Source organism: Amblyomma maculatum, chromosome 5, assembly GCF_055883805.1.
Source record: "Amblyomma maculatum isolate TAMU_Amacu chromosome 5, ASM5588380v1, whole genome shotgun sequence".
In the NCBI taxonomy this organism is placed as follows: domain Eukaryota; kingdom Metazoa; phylum Arthropoda; class Arachnida; order Ixodida; family Ixodidae; genus Amblyomma; species Amblyomma maculatum.
In genome coordinates this window covers 89,877,418-89,896,431 of record NC_139348.1, presented here as the reverse complement: position 1 = coordinate 89,896,431, position 19,014 = coordinate 89,877,418, and the positions used below count along the sequence as shown (strand labels likewise).

Below are 19,014 nucleotides of genomic sequence, written 5' to 3'. Positions count from 1 at the left end.
TCATGTGCTGTGCAAGTCAAATTTTTGGCAAATGAGACCACTGCGCCTAGATTCATCAGAAATACTAAACATTAAATGCGGCATTTTGCATAATTGAAAACGTGCGGCCGGAGGCGGTGAAATAGATATTGTTGTGCAACTTGGCTGATATTTGCAGAATTTCACGCGCGTGCAGTAAAAGGAAATGGACGAACTTTCGGCCAGTTCAGTATAAGTGACCGATCTCAATTTCTGCTGCAAGTTTCACATCTCTAATATGTGGATAAGATACACAGCATAAGAGGAAGGCATCAGAACCCAGGACGCTATTCGCCAGCTTCACTGGGATTTTATGATAACGCGAGTCCATGGGCTGTCTTGCGGGCCAGCAATTCTAGCCACGGCGGCAACGTCAGACTGCTTCAATACCTGAAGCACGGTGGCAGGCTTGTTTGTGATTACTGCATCGCTGCCAGCTCTGGAAAAGCGACAAGAAGCATATGATAGTTTACGCAAATTGAAATTCAATTTTATGAGACAGCAAGGATATAGGCTTGCTAAAAAGAGTTTTATAAGAAAGGTTTTCTCAATTCCTGATTATAGCAAATCCGTTAAGACTGTCGGTTTTTAAAGTTTATAGTGAAGGGATCATAATGCGGCGTTTTTTATTGAACATCAGAAACACGCTTCCTAAATTAACTGTCGAAAGCGCGAAGGGTGGCAATGGAAACGAGAAATGTTGGTTTGTCGTCATGGTGCAGCGCTATACTATAATCTAAGCGCTTTGTCTTTCTTTCAGACGCTGGTAAACCTTTTAGAAACGGTCTGTATTGTCTCAATCAAGAGCACTAGATGCTTAGGGTCAGTTCAGGCGTTCAGTCGTGTCCGACTCTTCGTGACCCTATGGACCATGTCACGCCACGCTTTCCGGTCTCTCACTATCTTCTTAACATCACATAGCTTCATCTGCAATGCCTCGAGAATGCCATCTAACCATCGCGTTCGCTGCCTACCCCTTCTCCGGCGACCCTCAACCTTTCCCAACATCAAATCTTTCTCCAGCGACTCCTCTCTTCTCATCAGATGACCAAAGTAGCTGAGCTTTAACTTTAGAATTTGACCCTCCAATGAGCAGTCAGGGTTTATGGTCGACAATATCGACTGATTTGATCTTCTGGCAGTCCAAGGAACTCTTAAGAGTCTTCGCCAGCACCACAATTCAAACGCGTCAATTCTTCGGCGGTCAGCCTTTTTCACAGTCCAACTCTCGCATCCATACATCACAACTGGAAAGACCATAGCACGGGTTATACGGATCTTGGTTGACAGACTAATGTCTCTGCTCTTTACTAGGCGGTCAAGGCTAACCATTGCTCTCTTTCCCAGAAGCAGGCGTCTCCTAATTTCATGGCTGCAGTCTCCTTCCGAGGTAATCTTGGCGCCCAAGAACAGAAAATCTGTCACAGCTTCCACTTCTTGTCCATTGATGCTCCAGGACTTGATAGGGCAAGACGCCATGATCTTCGTCTTTTTAATGTTCAGTTTAAGCCCAAACTTCTCACTCTCTTCTTGTACGCGCATCAGAAGTCTCTTGAGATCCAATTCACTTTCTGCCATTAAAGTGGTATCATCCGCATATCTAAGGTTGTTGATGCGTTTTCCAGCGATCTTCACTCCAGCTGAAGACTCGTCCAGACCGGCCTTCCTCATGATGCACTCTGCATATAGGTTAAATAGGCAGGGCGACAGTATGCAGCCTTGCCTCACCCCTTTCTCAATCGGAAACCAATCAGTAAGACCATGCCCAGTTCTGACTGTGGCCTCTTGCCCTTCATAAAGGTTCCTGAGGAGACAGATGAGGTGAATTGGAACTCCCATCTCTTGGAGAGCTTGCCACAATCTGCTGTGATCTACGCAGTCAAACGCTTTCGCATAATCAATAAAGCAGAAGTAAATGGGTTTCTGGAACTCTCTTGCTTTTTCCATGATCCAGCGAAGGTTGGCAATTTGGTCTCTAGTTCCTCTGCCCTTGCGAAACCCAGCTTGCACGTCCGGAAGCTCCCGATCCACATACTGCTGCAGCCTACCTTGCAGGATTTTTAACATCACCTTGCTAGCATGGGAAATAAGCGCGATCGTGCGGTAGTTGGAACAATCTTTGGCACTGCCTTTCTTTGGAATGGGGATGTAAACTGACCTCCTCCAATCCTGTGGCCACTGCAAGGTTGTCCAAATCTTTTGACATAATGTATGCAGTGTGTTAACAGCGTCGTGGTTGAGGTTTTGAAGCAACTCAGCTGGAATACCATCAATTCCGCTAGCTTTGTTCTTAGCAAGGCTGGCTAAGGCCCATTCAACTTCACTCTTCAGGATGCCCGGCTCGAGATCAGTAATCACAACCGTCCTATGTTGGGTTTGCACATCCGATTCCTTCTTGTACAGTTCTTTGTGTATTCCTGCCACCTCTTCTTTATCTCTGAGGCTTCAGTGAGGTCCTTGCCTCGTTTGTCCTTTACCACGCCCAGCTTAGCAAAGAAGCTTCCTTTGATATCTTTGATTGTCTTATACAGAGCTCTTGTGTTCCTTAATTGGCTGTTGTCCTCAACTGCTTGACACTGTACGTTCAAGAAGGCATTCTTATCTCTCCTTGCTATTTTCTGAAAATCCGCATTGAGAACCTTGTATCTTTCTCTTTCCCCCATACCTTTTGCCATTCTCCTTTCCTCAGCTATTTGCAAAGCCTCTTCAGATAACCAGTTTGCTTTTTTGCATTTCTTTTGCTTTGGAACTACCTTAGTAGCAACTTCTTGTATTATATCACGAACATCAGTCCACATCTCTTCGGGCTCTTTGTCTTCTAGATCTAATTCTTGAAATCGATTGCTCACTTCCACAGCATATTCTAATGGAATCTGATCCAGATCATACCTGAAAGGCCTTCTAGTTTTCTGCGTTTTCCTCAATCGAAGCTTAATTTTGGCAACAAGAAGCTGATGATCGGTGCCACAATCGGCCCCAGGCCTTGTTTTTACTGCTTGTATAGCGCTTCTCCATCTCTGCCGGCAAATAATATAATCGATCTGATTCCTGTACAGACCGTCCGGTGAAATCCATGTGTACAGGCGCCTCAGATGCTTAGGGTAGGGGCCGGTAATCTGCTATGGCGAGCCTTCCTTTAAGGCTCATGAGTTGTGCTGTTTCTGAGAACCGAATTAAACCAGAAAGGTGGGGCATGTGTTCTTCCCTTGTGCACATTTATGGCTGCTGACGTTCCTTTAGGCAAAAACGTTTGTGAGCCCCTGAACTATAGGGCACGAATTGCGCCGCGTTCACTCGAGAGAATCTGATAACCAACCTTTTCTAGATTTTAGACCATCGCTTTTTGGAGCTCGATCCAACTAGACAAGGAAGATTCCCCTTAACTAAACAAGAACAATCACGTTATGTCTATACATTTGCGATTTTCCTCAAGCTGATATATTTCAATTGCTACTTTTCTGCTTCCGTATTTTTAACGGTTTTCATCCACGCGCCGCGCCACCTGTTTCCGGCATAGGGTCCGGTTACTGCTCTCTCCCGAAACCAAATGTAATCCACATAAGCATGATTAGCTATATTTAAAAGGTATATAATTGGTTAAAGGCGCCAGTCTGCATGTAAAGTAGGGTAAACCGTTTTCGCCCAGGCTTTCGCAACCACTGTCTTCCGCATCTCCTATTATGTGCTCCATTTACAACAGTGGTGATTATGCAAAGCGATGTCCCCCTGCTTATCATACCCTTCTTATTGGCAAGGAGATCAGTGAGCAATCGCCGAGTTATCATGCAATGTCACGATTCTAGATTAGTGCCTCCTCAATATTTTAATGGCGACTTCATAAACATGGGCTTCGCAGAGTTTGGCCAGTTTAATACAGCCGTTGTGTCATCCTAGGTTCAGGCCACAATGGATGCAACTAACGCTAGCCTTCGGTCTTCCCTGTCAATGTGCATAACATGGACAGTGGATCAAAAATTTATTGAGGTGCCGACATAGGTTATGGCAGCTTTCAATGCTAAATATAGCTCGCATAATGCGCAGAAATATGCTTACGCCAACCTACTATGTTAGCTTTGTCAATGAGTGTCAGGTGCTTTCATGTACCAAATGGTCTTCAGTGCTCAGAAAGCGAGTCATCATCATCGTCAGGAGAAATAAATACATCTAATTCAGTACAAAGGCTTCACCCATAGCTCTAAATAACCGTCTACTGTGTCTGCTAAGGACACCTTGTGAGAACATAAGTCATGTTTTCATCAATAAACGCCACTATTAGATTCTTCCTGCTAGTCTTTTCCCATCTAGAAGTTCATTCTCCTTTATGGACAGTCAGTTACTTGCAATGAATATAGCCGTGCTGCTTGTGCCCATTATCTCTTACTGATGTTTTTTTTTCGGAAAAATAGCTAGGTAGCAGTATAGTGTGAGAGAGAACTCAAATTAATGACATATGCTAGTCAAAAACAAGAAGAAAGTGTGTATTGGCGGAATGCTTCAATGATGGGCAAGTGAAAATCTATTCAGAATATTTAGCTCCCATTCGTACAAGGTAGCTGGCTATGGGCTACTTTAAATAGGATACACAGAGGTGGTTTTGTCAGGAATACTTGGTCGTGACCACATCGCTACCCTGGACTAGAGAACGCAGGCAAGAGCTCTCTGCTTCACAAGAAAAATATCATGGAAACAATGCGCACGATACGTAGAAGGATGGAATGGCATCGGCCTTCAGGTGAACGGAAATGTGTATGCGCTGCCGCTTTATTGCAGGGCTCCCCTACCAGCGCGACTACAACACCGTCAAGCGCACACTGCCATGTGGATTTTTCACACCACCATGATGCTAAAGTTGGAACTTAAATGAGCACGGATTCAGAGCAGCCGAGCGCAGCCGCTCTCTCTCTCTCCCTCTGTCTTGTGAAGTGAGGCGGTTGGAAAGCGGCGCAGCTCTAACTATCTCTAAAAACATTTATGTGCTTATAAATGCTACAAGCTTCTCTGTGACTCGGAACCAAGCCCTGTGTCCCAATGAGGTGAAGTCAGCTATACGAATGTGCCTTTACGCGTCCTGCGTTTGTAACTCCTTCATACCTGAAACTGCGTTTACTCAAAATACACTCACTTGATCATCCTTTTAATAATGCTGGAGCTGTCCACATCCCAAACGTATGCTTTGTCAACGTAGTCACAGTTCCAGCCCCCGCCATCGCGGCAACTGACAATATTCGATATGAGCAGACTTCCGGTGATATCCATAATGCAGTTGGTGGCGCCGTCCCCTTGCCAACGGTGGGCAGTTATGTTGAGGTCAGCGAACGCATTTTCCACACTGCTAAAGGACAGGAATGGACCGAAGTCGAACCCTGCAATAAAGAAATGCTGTAATGCTGGGTAGACAAAACAGATCATACATACGAAAAAAATGCGATTGCCTGCGCCTTTGAAACATATCTCAAAAGCCCAGCTTTCCTAATAAAGTTTTCATACATATTAAAGTTTTCATATACCACCTAACCCTGCAATCTAAAATATCCACATCCATCACCCATCACCTTCCCGTCTAGTTCGACTCAGTACCACATTAATGGATCGGACCGGTCGAGCAGGAAATGTCTTGAAGCTGATGAATAAACTAAGTCTCGGATTTATGAAACAGATATATAAGGAAGGTGAAAAAATCACCTAAGCAATTACAGGTCTGTTGCAGAGCTTCCTGTATTCTCGAAACCCCTTGAAAAATTAATTCACAGGCACTTCGCGAAGTTTGAAAAGGCACAACACATATTAGTGGGCTCGGCAGCACAACTGGAATGGACCGACTGAGATGTCTCCGCTTCTTCATTCCGCAGTTCACCGCCTTTTGCTGCACCCTGGTACTGGCTGTCCTCGGGGTGCTGTCTGCCTGCGAAACATTGACTGCCAGCCCACTGCTGGTGCTTCCTTCTGCACACTTCCAGTGTACCATGGATCAGCCGCTGCAATTTAATGCTTAATTGACAACCAGATGCGCTTCCTGGCCGACGCCTGCAGACATGCTGCCAGCATCATATCATCTTTCATTTCCGTGGCTGCGGTGATCGTTATCTTCTAGGGTGCCTCGGTATCTCCGACAGGCAACACCCCCTCGTATGGATCCGGCAATATAATGCTTGACCAAAGCATCGAAACTCTCGGAGCCGGCTCGGAGCAAACCTGGAATGGACCGACTGAGATGTCTCCGCTTCTTCATTCCGTAGGTTCGTAATCAAAATAGCATTTAGGCTAAGCTGTCCTGTTACCACGCTCTAATTGTGCTGCTGGGCCCACGGCAGTTTCTAGCCATTGCTTGCTATTGTTCGCGCATGTTAATGAAAATATTATTGCTCTCTGGAGACGTGAAAACGAATCCTGGCCCTCCCTCGCCCAGTCCTAGCGATTCCTCTAGTGATATTCTTGCTGCTCTTAAATCTTTACAAACCGAGCAGTCAAAGATACTTGAGCAACAAAGCACCATCAGATCTACTCTTGCTTATAATGAGAGAACACTCGCAAATTTGAACACCAGGCTTACGAAGATGGAGTCCGACTTCCAAACTCTGTGTGATTTGTGTCCTCGATTCGATAACGTCCAAAATATTGCTGTCAATTGCTCCGAGAAACTGTCCATAGTGACAGTTCGCATTCATGACCTTGAATATAGGTCTCGGCGAAACAACTGCTGTTTTACGGGCTTAAGGATGTGCAAAACGAAAGGTGGAGTGAATCCGAGAAACCGATAACTGACCTCTGTTAGTATAAGCTAAGTGGGACCCTTGACAGTCGGGACATTGAACGAGCACATCGGCTAGGTGCTTTCAAAAATAGAACAAATCGTCCTATAATTCTCAAATGTTTCCATTTTAGAGACAAGGAGCAAATTTTGTCAACATGCAGTAAATTTAAATCAACTCATTACGCCGTCAGTGAAGAATTTCGCCCCTGCATTCGACTAGCCCGTAAACGCCTAGTTGAATTCGCCAAATCTAATTGTTTGACCTTCAAGCTTCGCTATGATAGACTCGTTTTTTTGCGACATAACTTACATTTTGGATCACGCATCTCAGAAAGTGCTTAAGCTTAATCCTTAGAAACTATTATTCGGACCCGCTAGTAATTGCCAGGGTAAGAATAACAATTTGTCTTTCCTTCACACTAACATTCGAAGCATAATACCGAAACGTGACGCCTTATGGAATTTAATCAACTCTTCATCCAAACATAGTGTTGCTAACGAAAACGTGGTTAAATTATTCCATTCTAGATATCGAAATCCTGCCCAAGCTATCTTATTTTCAAATATTCCGGAAAGACACGCCCGATGGCAGCCGCGGCGGCGGTGTGCTCATCGCAGCCACGCGCGTCCTCAATTGCTCAATCGTGAACATTACAACTCCACTAGAAATGGTTTGGATATGCTGCCATGCTTCCTTTCCTCAGGTGCTTATAGGTGTCTGTTACCGTCCACCTGGTATAGAGAGTTCATTTAAAACACATTTCTATGACGCACTCACTACAATATGATTGGCCTACACCAGTACCCTTATTCTGCTCTTCGGCGACTTTAATTTTCCGTCAATAGGTTGGAATAATACAGCTTGTATCTAACAGAAAGTAATGACGCTAGTAACGTTTTGAACACATGTGTTATCCTCGGACTGTAACAAATTGTTACGGAACCCACGCGCACGACTGATCATTCATCTAGCAATCTTGATCTTGTACTGACATCCTACCCTGATGGTTTCTCTCCCCTTTCATACCCTTAGCGATCACGTCGGGGTTCACACCACAATATCTTCAAACTTTTCAAAAAGCACCAGGTCTAAAAAGATACTAACTCTATACGACAAAGGTGACTACGCAAGCTTTAATCGTGATCTTGCTACCTTTTATAATACTTTTTCCTCTACTTATCATCTGCTTTCCACTGAATCTAACTAGGTGCTCTTTAAATCCGGAATATTACGTTTGATAGGGCTTTACATTCCTACTGTTACAATAGCAAAATGAACATGTTCCCCGTGGTTTAATGCGACACTAAAACACCTAATAGAAAAGAAAAAAAAAAGACTTTTCCGGTCTACCCACGTGAAAAACCCCTATTAGTCACAATAACCTCATGCACACTTCTCATACTGAACTCATACTAAACTCGTACAAATCTGATATCATCTCATACATATATATTTCAGCGTATGAGAAACATATGAGATTGTATTACATTTGTATGAGCATAGTATGAGAAATCTGTATGAGGTTATAGTGACTCATACAGTTTTTCGCTAGGGTACCAAAGCGATTAAAACTGAACTAGCTTGGAACAAATACCACACCATCGAGAAACAGTATTCCAGCATAGATACCCAGACTAAACATCAGGGCCGGCTTGCACGATAAAGTCCGAGCTAAGTCCAGACTTAAATGGTGTCTTTAGAAAGACCAAGCGTATTTAAGACGGCTCGTGTTCCGAACGTCGAACGCGTCGGGTTCATGTTCACTAGAGTGGCTTCCCAGAACGGCCTCAGCAACCACTTGGGGAATTTTTCCTCGTAACACAATCTTAAGCCGCAAAAAGCAATGGCACGGATTTTACACAAGGCAAAATTGACGGAATGTGTACATCTTACAGCAGGGACAGTGCCAGCGCATCCCTGTATTTCCATAATTTCTCTACTTAGACACCTAGCGTCCTTGTGTCTTAACCAAGACAGCACTAGAGTCGTAATCATACAAGCGACTTATTCAAGTCAGGACTGAAGCCCAGTCTTGACTCCAGTCTTAAGCGGCCATGCTAGTGGCCTATTCTTTAGACTCCAGTTAAGTCTGGACTTAGCTAAGACAGTCTTAAGATTGTTTTGTGCAAGTTCTATTCTACTACTCTACCTACCATGCTGCAGACAAACCCTAAGCGCTTCTGGAAGACAATTAAGTGTGGTGCAACTAATACTGTTTCGCTTTGCGACTATTCCGGCTCACCTTTACCATTGTCTGATGTAACCGATGTCTTAAATGCCCCATTTTGCTCACTTTTTACTAAAGAATGCTCCCATGACTTTCCCGACTTCCCGCCTCTTTTGCTCCTGCCAATGGAAGGAATTATTGGCAACCCAAACGGTATTGTTAAAATATCGACTCACTAAATTGTTCGTCTTCCTCCGGCCCCAATGGAATCAACTCCAAAGTTTTAAAAACCACTAAATATGCTTGCAACCTTATCTTGACCATAATTTTTCAGCAGTCGTTTGATTCCGGCTCCTTCTCTCTTGACTGGCGTATTGGGAAGGTCATTCCAGTCTTCAAAAAAGGTGACCGATCATCCCGAGGTAATTACCAACCAATTTCAATAATTTATGTGTGCTCTAAAATCATAGAACACGTCATTTACTCCCATGTCGCTTCCTTTCTGCCATCTGTTGACTACTTTCACCCAAACCAGCACGGATTTTATAAAGGATATTAATGTGAAACCCAACGCGTTCGCTTCCTTGATGACATTCATTCTAATCTTGATCGCAACATGCCTACTGATTCCATACTTCTAGATTTCGAGAAAGCATTTGACAATGTACATCACTCCCGCTTTCTGCTTAAACTGTGTCGATTAAACCTTGATCCATTAGTTTTTAACTGAACCCAAGGTTTTTAACCGACTGCATACAGTTTGTCTTTGGCAATACCCAGTCCTCTACCTTTTCACATGTTTTTTCAGGTGTGCTCCAAGGCACTGTCTTTGGCCCCTTACTTTTTCTAATTTACATTAACAATCTTCCTTCATCAGTAACTTCTCCCATACGCCTTTTTTCTGACGACTGTGTACTTTATCGCCCTATAACTAACTCGTCCAACGCTTCTGCCCTCCAGAATGATCTAATTCGCACACAACATTAGTGCGCTACATGGCTGATGTCAATGAATACTTCTAAAACTTTACTGATTTCTTTCCACCACCGCCGAAACTACATTCGCCTTACCTACAAAATTAACAATAATACTATTGTTTCAACCAATTCGTTTAAATACCTTGGCGTTCACCTCACTAATACTTTGACATCATCTTGCCACCTAAATCACGCAATTAATTTGTCTAATTGAACTGTTGGATACCTCCGCCATATTCTGACAATGGCACCTTCCTGTGTAAAACTACTAGCTTACAAAATACTTGAGCGACCTCAAATCGAATATGCCAGTGTGATCTTCAATCCACACCATTCTAACCTTACTAAAGCTCTCGAATCTGTTCAAAGTGGTGTCACTCGTAACTACCCGTACACTTCCAGCATCACCACCATAAAATCTCAGTTGCAATTTCCTACTCTCACTTCTCATCGCCGAAATTCATGCCACTGCCTTTATCATATGATTTTTAGTGCATCACCTCGTGACAGTCAACTTATCTAACCAGTGCCTCAAACACCTCGCACAAGCCATCCTAACAGCGCCATTCCACCACGTTCCCGCACAACTACGTTTCATGAGTCATTCTTCGTGCGCACCGCTTACGACTGGAATGGCCTTCCCAACCATCTGGCACTCGTAGGTGATCCTGTAGGCTTCAAGGGTGCTGTCGAGGAAGCTTGCTCGTCATAGCCATGCATAACACTAGCCTGTCACCATTTATCGCCGCACACAAGCCCACCTCTCATGTAATGTCCCATATCTGGGTCTTTGAGGTACCGATAAAATAAAAACAACCGATTCACAATAGGGATTTCGTAAACACTGTTCTACCAGCCATGCGCTAATAGATCAGAAAGAATATGTATCAAACCAACTGAATCAAAATAAAATAGGCAGTGGCCCACTCATAGAGTTTATAAAAGCGGTTTATTAGTTGAATTATGAATTACTCAACAAAACCGTGTTCATGCGCATCACGAACAAAAAATCGTACCATTCTTACCGATACACCGACAGCTTCAAATATTTAGGAGTTACAATTAACAATCACTTGAACTGGTCCCATATTCAGAACATCTGCTCATCTGCCCGTCGCAAACTAGGCCAACTGAGACATAGGCTCAAGCACTGCACCTCCGATGTAAAGCGTCTAGCATACAATTGTTTAGTCCGTTCCAAGCTAGAATATGCCTGCGAAGTCTGGGATCCTTATACAAAGCAGGATATTAATAAGTTAGAGTAAGTACAAAGATCAGCAGTACGCTTCATATATAACCGCTTCCGCAGACATGATTCACCATCACATTTGATAAGAATAAATGAAATCGAATCATTAGCATCTCGGAGAAGGCTAGCAAGAATAAAATTGCTCTTCAACATCTATTATCGCACGCTCCGTATGAATCCTTCGTTGTATTTTCAACCCTCATTGTTCAGAGTTACGAGGCGTCATCATCCTCATAAACTAACTCCTGTATTTGCCCGCACAAACCAATTCAAATATTCATTTTTCCCAAGGACTTTAACCGAGTGGAATGGATTGCCTTCGCATGTGTTTGAAGGTCCAAATGTCCTCTCCGCAATTCAACAATTTTTGAAGCAATAACGTCTATTTTTTGTAATATACCAAAACGTGTTCTTGTTCTTTCCTTCTGCTCTCTTGTTTCCACGGAAAAATGTACTGTACATAGGTGTGTATAACGATGCTCGATTGTGCCCCGTTCCTGCCAGGGCCTTTTTATGGCCTGCAGTCAGTATTGTATAAATAAATAAATAAATAAATAAATAAATAAATAAATAAATAAATAAATAAATAAATAAATAAATAAATAAATAAATAAATAAATAAATAAATAAATAAATAAATAAATAAATAAATAAATAAATAAATAAATAAATAATAAATAAATAAATAAATAAATAAATAAATAAATAAATAAATAAATAAATAAATAAAAATACTAATCCGAAAGCTTTATAGGTACGATTTTCGAGGTCACGCATGATTTCTTGTAGAGTCTTATTTAAGAAGTCGACGGCAGGTTGTCAGTATCAAAGAATATGTATTCTACGCGGTGATTTTATTTCGGATGCGAATAATCATGTATGCGGTTATGTTATTGTTTTTGCGAGAAGTACTTGTCGTGTGTTTATGCAGTTTTTCGTGATACATGTACTGTCTTTGTTTTAATATGATGTACTACTTTTGCTGCCAAATTCAGCGGCTGAGTGCCTGTGGCTTTGTAAAGCTGCCCAAGAAGCAGTTTTTGCTGTAGGCACCCTGGCACCATGTACTTTGTGGTGGTGAAATAAACTTATTATTATTTTTACTATTATAGAAGGAGGATTTGTGTGTGGCCATGAAACGGTATATTCGCTTTGAAACTACAAGACATTGCATTCCCGTTGCCAACATTGATAACTCAGTCTGTGGACTCACCAACACGTTGCTTCCAGTCACTTGAATTCGGTAGTGCGGCAATGGTTTCCAGTGCTCCCTTGAAGACATCCTCGTAGGCAACGCCGTTGACATAGATCAACACGTTTACGGCGTTAAATACGGAAACTGTTCGGAAAGAACAATAAAAGGCACGTAAGTTGCTATGTGTCTACATGGTAACGAACATTCTCTAGCTTAGAATATGGCCATTGAACTGTTTTCTATAGATGTGCAGGATATGGCTCCACTGTGATGGAGGAGTGCATTTACTGTGCCTATGGGTTTTGTAGTGCAACGTCTGAATGATGCCCTGCAAAAGCAACAAGGTGGTGTGCACAACAACCTTGTTTTCCCCAAAACATACAAAAGCTATGTATGTTCCTAGTCTAAAGGAATTTAAAGGGTTCGCGCATATTCCTGTCCCGCGTCGTTGCTAGTTATAAAATAAAAAAAAAAGGTTGGCCACATGTTTGCTCTCTACACTTCTGTCTATATTATTTTGAAAAAAAAAAACAATAAAAAGTAAATGCGAATCGTTTCGAAAAGTAAGGACTTTCTTGTAATTTGGATGTAGAATTATGTCTTGCAGGCCTGCCTCATCGCGATGTTTTCCTTATGTAGCTGAAAATAAAATAAAATGAGGGAAAATGTTCCTTCTTCATTAAAGACTGCATTATTCGGCTACGTTGAAAGCCGTGCAGCGCCTCCTGATTTCGTTTTTGACTGCATGATTCACGAAAGGATGTTTAATAAGGCACTACTAATAACTAATTAACACACATAATTGAGGCGTGTGTGAAATTGCAAACGTAAATAAGAAGCGTCCGCATTCATGTTTAAAAACAGTAAATGATTTCTTCAAATCAATGTGCATGGCAGAGTTGTTCAATAGTTTGGTAGGGTGAAAAAATAATGTTTGGCGACCATAATTAGTTCGTATCATTGGCACTCTCCTTTTAGGATCGCGGATCGGATATACACTGCTACGTTCTCCTAAGGGGATAGGCGGTTTGTTTTGATGGATCCACTGCAGTAATTTAAAGTAATAGACTTGGTTTGTTTTTAGTGAGTTGTATTTAATGAAACGTGACGCGGTTCGTAAGTTGCGTCTATCGCTTCTGTAGGTCTCACAGAAGCGTACAACCTTTTTTTGCTCGAGCATTAATTTATTATAGTTATAGGCTGTCGTCGTTCCCCAAACTAATATTCCATAACTTTGCCTAGAGTAATAATATACCTGTTTTAGGGAAGTGGGTATAAGGTTTCTAATTATATAGATGCTCCCAGATACTAGCGCTGAATCGACTTTTAGTTTATTAACATGCGTAGTCAATGACAACTCTTCGCTGAACCAGACGCCCAAAAACTTTTGTTTTTTTTTTACCTGTTTATCAGAGCTCCATCATAGGTTATATTTATAGTTGTGTAGTCTCGCCTATTGAAGGGCTTGAATATCATGCACTTTGTTTTACTTGCATTTAGATTCAGTTTATTATTTAGAAGCCCCCATGACAATTTAAGAAGGTATTCATTTGCAGCCTTTTCCAAGCTTGCTTTACTTGGTCCAGGGAAGAAGGCATTGGTTTCATCTGCATATAAAACTATACCGGTAAAGCCAGTGATTGAGGTCACGTCATTGATATATACCAGAAATAAAAAAGGCCTAAAATGGATCCATGGGACGCACTATAAAGAATTGGCATTTTGCTGGATTGCTGCCAGTAATGTCAACTGCCAGTAATGTCAACATAGTGACAGCGCTCACGAAGGCAACGTTTAATCAAATTCAGTGCTTTTCCTAGTACGCCATACCATATCAAGCTTTTTTAATAAATTTTGTGCTGTATAGTGAACGAATGCTTGAAAAGTTTGTTTTCAATATTTTCCACAATCTTTTCTTTAATATGTATCAGAGCCATTTTTTATTCTTTTGGAACCCGTAATGGGGCTGAGGTAATGATGTGATGCTTTTCAAAAAAGGACACGAGTCGATTGTTCAGAGCTTTTTCAAATACCTTCGAAAAAATTCAAAGGACTGAAATCGGCCGGTAGTTATTTATGTCTAACAAATTACTTCCTTTATTCACTGGGGTAACTTTGGCAATTTTTAATTCTTCAGGATAATCGCCAGACTGAAACATCGCATTAATGATATGTGAAAGTACTGGGCCTATGATAGGTGCAGTGTATTTTAGTGGCAATGCTTTAAGTCCATCATCTCCAGCTGCAGCATTAATTTTAGTTTCATTATTATAGTTTCAATTTCAGTAGGAGTAGGTGGCGAAAGCATAACACTTCCTTTCATTAGCATTTAAAGGAACAGCGTTGTATATTCACTTTCTTTTTTTTTTCTGCTCCCAGCACTGACGAGGAACACGCTGCTGTGTACCAGCGCTTAAAATGTTTTTGATGCAGCTTCACGCTTTCACATTCGTCAATTTTTCTCATCAGTGTTAAAGCAGCCATTGCCTGTCTCCATCAAATGGAATGTGGCACGCCATTGTGAGAGATGTGATCTATTTACCATTAACACTTATATTCCAGAACGCTACTTTGAGGACCGCACTTAATCAAGGAAGTGTCTACGTATTTCTTTTGTTCGTTTTGTAATTGTTCCAAGTAGCATTTTTAGGTGTCTCTCAAAATTCGTTCTTTCCATTTTTTTATCTTCGCCATTTCTGACACCTGGGTTATTGGCCGCGTGGTATTATGTGGTTTTGCTCAAAGTGTATATACTGCGCGTTGTGTTCGTTTAAATCTTACGTTAAATACTTTTCTTGCTTCATTAGTTTTCACTCTTCTTATCAGTGATAACTGTTAGGCAAATGACATAATTTAGTGAATAATATGTGGCGCGTGTAAATACTTCTGACGAAGTGTATAAGAGTTTTAAAGATAATCTAAAAATAAGGGTAGGATTACAACTTTCGTACAGGTTACAAATACCATTATGCTGAAATATTATTTTGAAACACGGCATGTCTTGCTTTTAGTACTGTCTGGCAGATCAGTTTAAACGGGCAATATCTTACCATTTCTCCAAAGATGTTGAACGAGGTTATTGACGACATTGATGCCTGCCTGATCATAGTTGGCTTGTGAAATGTCCTGTGCCTTTAAGTCTAAATAGAGCAAGCCCAACTTATTCTGGTACTTTCCGCCATCTACGAATGGTAAACGGAAACGAAATAAGATGCAGCATTAATTAAAAGCAATATAGCTCACTCTTCCCAGCTGAACCGCATTAGCGCGTAGAGCAAGAGACAAACACAACCACAAAGGTATAGTGCTTATTTAGAAACAGTTTTCTAGCATGTAATAATATGTGTAAGAAAAACTTTATGCGAAGGACTAACTCGTAGAACTGGATCTAAGAATCTAACTTCAAGGATCTTTTTTCGGCCGCCATTTAAGCTCATTCGTGGCTAGGGAGCCTTCGGAAGATTTTAGTTTTTTTTCTTTGTGCGCACTTTCCTATGGTATTTGTAAAAGCGTTGCACCTAGCATTGGGAGATCCTGATATTGGTAACTTAATAGAGTTTTGTTCGTATCATGGTGATTTTCCTTTTCTTTCCCGTCTTAGTCTTCGGTCTGTATCTGCTCTACTACATGGCCTTAAATACAAAGTGCACGCGATAAGTAAGTATAACATACTGCATGCCTTAGTATGGCAAATTTACTCGAATAATATGCTGACAAAGCTTCACAAAGTTGTGAGGTTTTCATACTTAAGAACAACACGGATAACATTAATTGCAGTCAGGTTCCGATACTAACCGAGCGTAACATAAATATCAATAGCGGACACACTAATAGAGTAAGGATACATTGTGTTTTTAAACGGAGGTCACCTAAAAGAATATTCTAAAAAGAAGAATTCTGCCTTAGCATGGATTTAAAAAAGGCTTACTTTAAGCTGTGCTTTATTAAAGTGCTTTGCTAATCACCTGCGAAAGTCCTGCCTGCTGTACGATAGCAAAACGGCATGGGTGGGCTAGTTTGTATTAAGAGTTATTGCGTTTAAAGGTCCAAATTGACTAATGCTGAGAAAGATGAAATAGCGGAGGGCAACTGATGATTTTGACCACCGGGGGTCTTTAATGTGCATTGGCATCACACTGCACATTGGCGCTTTTTACGTTCCAACCCCGTCGAAACAGGGCCACCACTTCCGGGATGATACTCGTGTCCTTCAAGACTTTGTAGTCGTAGTACGCTTACCTCTGCACCAGCGCGGCGAGGCATATGGGCCCGGCCTACTTAGGGAACGAGCCTACGACCTCCGTGTTTCTAGCACCACGCTGTAACCTAGTGTGTAGGTCAGAACTAGCCCTGTTATCCATGACTGCAGCACAAATGACGTGACACCAAAGGGAGGACACAAGATTAGCGCTGTGTTGTGTCTTCCTAACAGTACTACGTCATTTGCATCGCTGCCATTCTATCGTTCAATGAACTCGTAAAGGCAGCTGCCCAATTATGTATTGCTGAATAAGTTCTGAAATCGATTCCGTGGATCGTGTTGTTTAAGACTCCTGCAGTACTGAGGTCGCGATGCAAATTGTGGGGGCTCAAGCATGGCTTAAAGCTAGTGATACGAGGGAAATAATTGTTAGGCATGGTTATGCATGGTTTCACGGTTTGTATTCGGGGAATGCAGATTAAGCTTCACTTTGGGATTAGTCGCGATAGCTGCCGTAATACCGCCTTTTAAACGCGGGATTTTTGTAATACTTTTTTCTTGTTTTAGGTTTTGAAGAAAAGAAGGCGCAGCAGTATACTTTTGGGTAGACACCTACGCTTAATGAGATCAAAATCGCACCCCCTTTTTGAGCGTCAAGTTTCCGGCAGGTTTTCCTGGGCTGATACATGGCGTAGTGAAGCTTTCGCTCGCTTCAATATATTCCTCACTTGTTTGTGTGTGTCTGGCATCATTCAGTGTGACAGTATAGAATTAAGCGAATGCAACCGTTGGCTATTGGGAGAAATCAGTTCTTACTTTACTGGATATAAATTTCAGTATGATACTCGCCGCACGGGCCTGATCGCAATTGGCTGCGACATACGGCCAACGGTGACTTGCGGCCGCCAACCATCCTGTGATCATGTCACTTCCCGCCATCGACTGAAGGCGGCGGCTACTTCACCGAACAACATTGGAAAAAAGCGCAGGGGAACGAATGTAATCCTGAACAATGTGGTTCCAAAATATAAAATGAATTATGAATCTTCGAGAACACGGCTCCTGATTATTATTGGCGGAAACGATACGTCCTGACATGACTTTCACTCAGGTTCCTCAAAAGATAGCTCAGTGTAGATTCCTAAGAACAATTAAAGTACAAACACAAAAGGAATAGCTAATTCGTTCTATTCTGGAAATCATTGTTGTTGAACTGGTGCCCTTACCGACGCTTGCGATGCCTCTTATGTACTCCAAGTATTCCGCGAACGACGTCTCGCCTTCGCAGTTGCGCCAGCAGTCGCAAGGAAAACCGTGGTAGACGCGAACCGCAGTTCCGTCTTGACTGAACCGTACGTCCACTTCAAGTGCGTTTGCTCCATCTGTTAGGAGGCGCTCTACGTCTGTTGCGGTGTTGGCCATGTTGCCGACCACAAAAATTGGTCGCTGCACAGCCGCCGATGTCTGAAAGGGAAGTGATAATAATATTTCGACTAACCATGCAATTCATGTGCTTTTATTGTTTAGCTTTGAGTGAACGCTATTCATTTCACATTTTCTTTACGCTAGTGTGCTTCTATATACCTTTCACGTGCTTGTGGAAAATGAGGCCTGCCCATGGCTGCTATTACGTCTCAGAAGTTGCAAGATTGGGCTAACTCAATGAATGCCACAGCATAAAAGCCCATTCGTGTAGAAGATGCCGCCTTGGCATCGGCATTGTCAACGTGCGCTGACAACGGGCTTGCCTCTGAATTTGTGTACATGGCAGGTGACATGGTCTGGCATTGATTGATTGCCAGCTTGTGTGAGGAGTGCATTTGACGATGGAGGGTGAGATGAAAATCTAACATTTCGCGATCCTTGGGTTCCTAGTCAGACACTCCACACTGGTTGCGCAGGGATGGTGATATGAATTGGTTAACGGGGCACTTTTTATCTATGTCTGGGGATATTTGACGTAATGTAGTAGCTTACGGTTGTATGCTGTAGAGCATGTATGGGGTAACAAACGCACAAATTAAGAGATTATTGATTAAAGGCTGCGCGCACACGAAAGAGGGTTGGGCAGAAGACATTTAACTCTGTCGCGTCATAGCTCAAATGCAGAATTGCTCTCTCCAAATTATAACTGACACCTTCTGCACTCAATTACTACCGCTCTAAGCACTGCGTTGCTCCTAGCCTTTTTAGTGAGCATATTCTACTACCTCTGTGAAAGCCGATGTGAAATAATTGAAGAACATCTTTGCCCGATTCAGCCACTGCGTTTACATTACCTAATATGTCGTGAAATAATGAGCATCATTGCCAAGGTTGTTTGGTTTATGGGGTTTAACGCTCCCAAAGCAACTCAGGCTAAGAGAGATGCCGTATTGGGGCCTACATAAATTTCGAACTCCTGCGGTTTTTTATCGTGCAATGATATCGAATATCACACAGGCGCCTTGCTTTT

At 42.2% G+C, this 19,014-nt stretch overlaps 1 protein-coding gene across 1 annotated transcript; it reads right to left on the bottom strand.

Moving 5' to 3' along the window:
* Positions 1-173: 173 nt before the first annotated feature.
* Positions 174-17,993, bottom strand: LOC146188666 (dermonecrotic toxin SPH-like). The gene is made up of 5 exons (XM_084605102.1): positions 17,786-17,993; positions 15,409-15,540; positions 12,377-12,502; positions 5,141-5,381; positions 174-457 (listed from the first exon to the last, which is right to left on the bottom strand). The coding sequence occupies exons 1-5, from the start codon at positions 17,979-17,981 to the stop codon at positions 319-321; spliced, it is 834 nt and encodes a 277-aa protein (XP_084461228.1). The 5' UTR covers positions 17,982-17,993; the 3' UTR covers positions 174-318.
* Between the last annotated feature and the right edge of the window lie 1,021 nt (positions 17,994-19,014).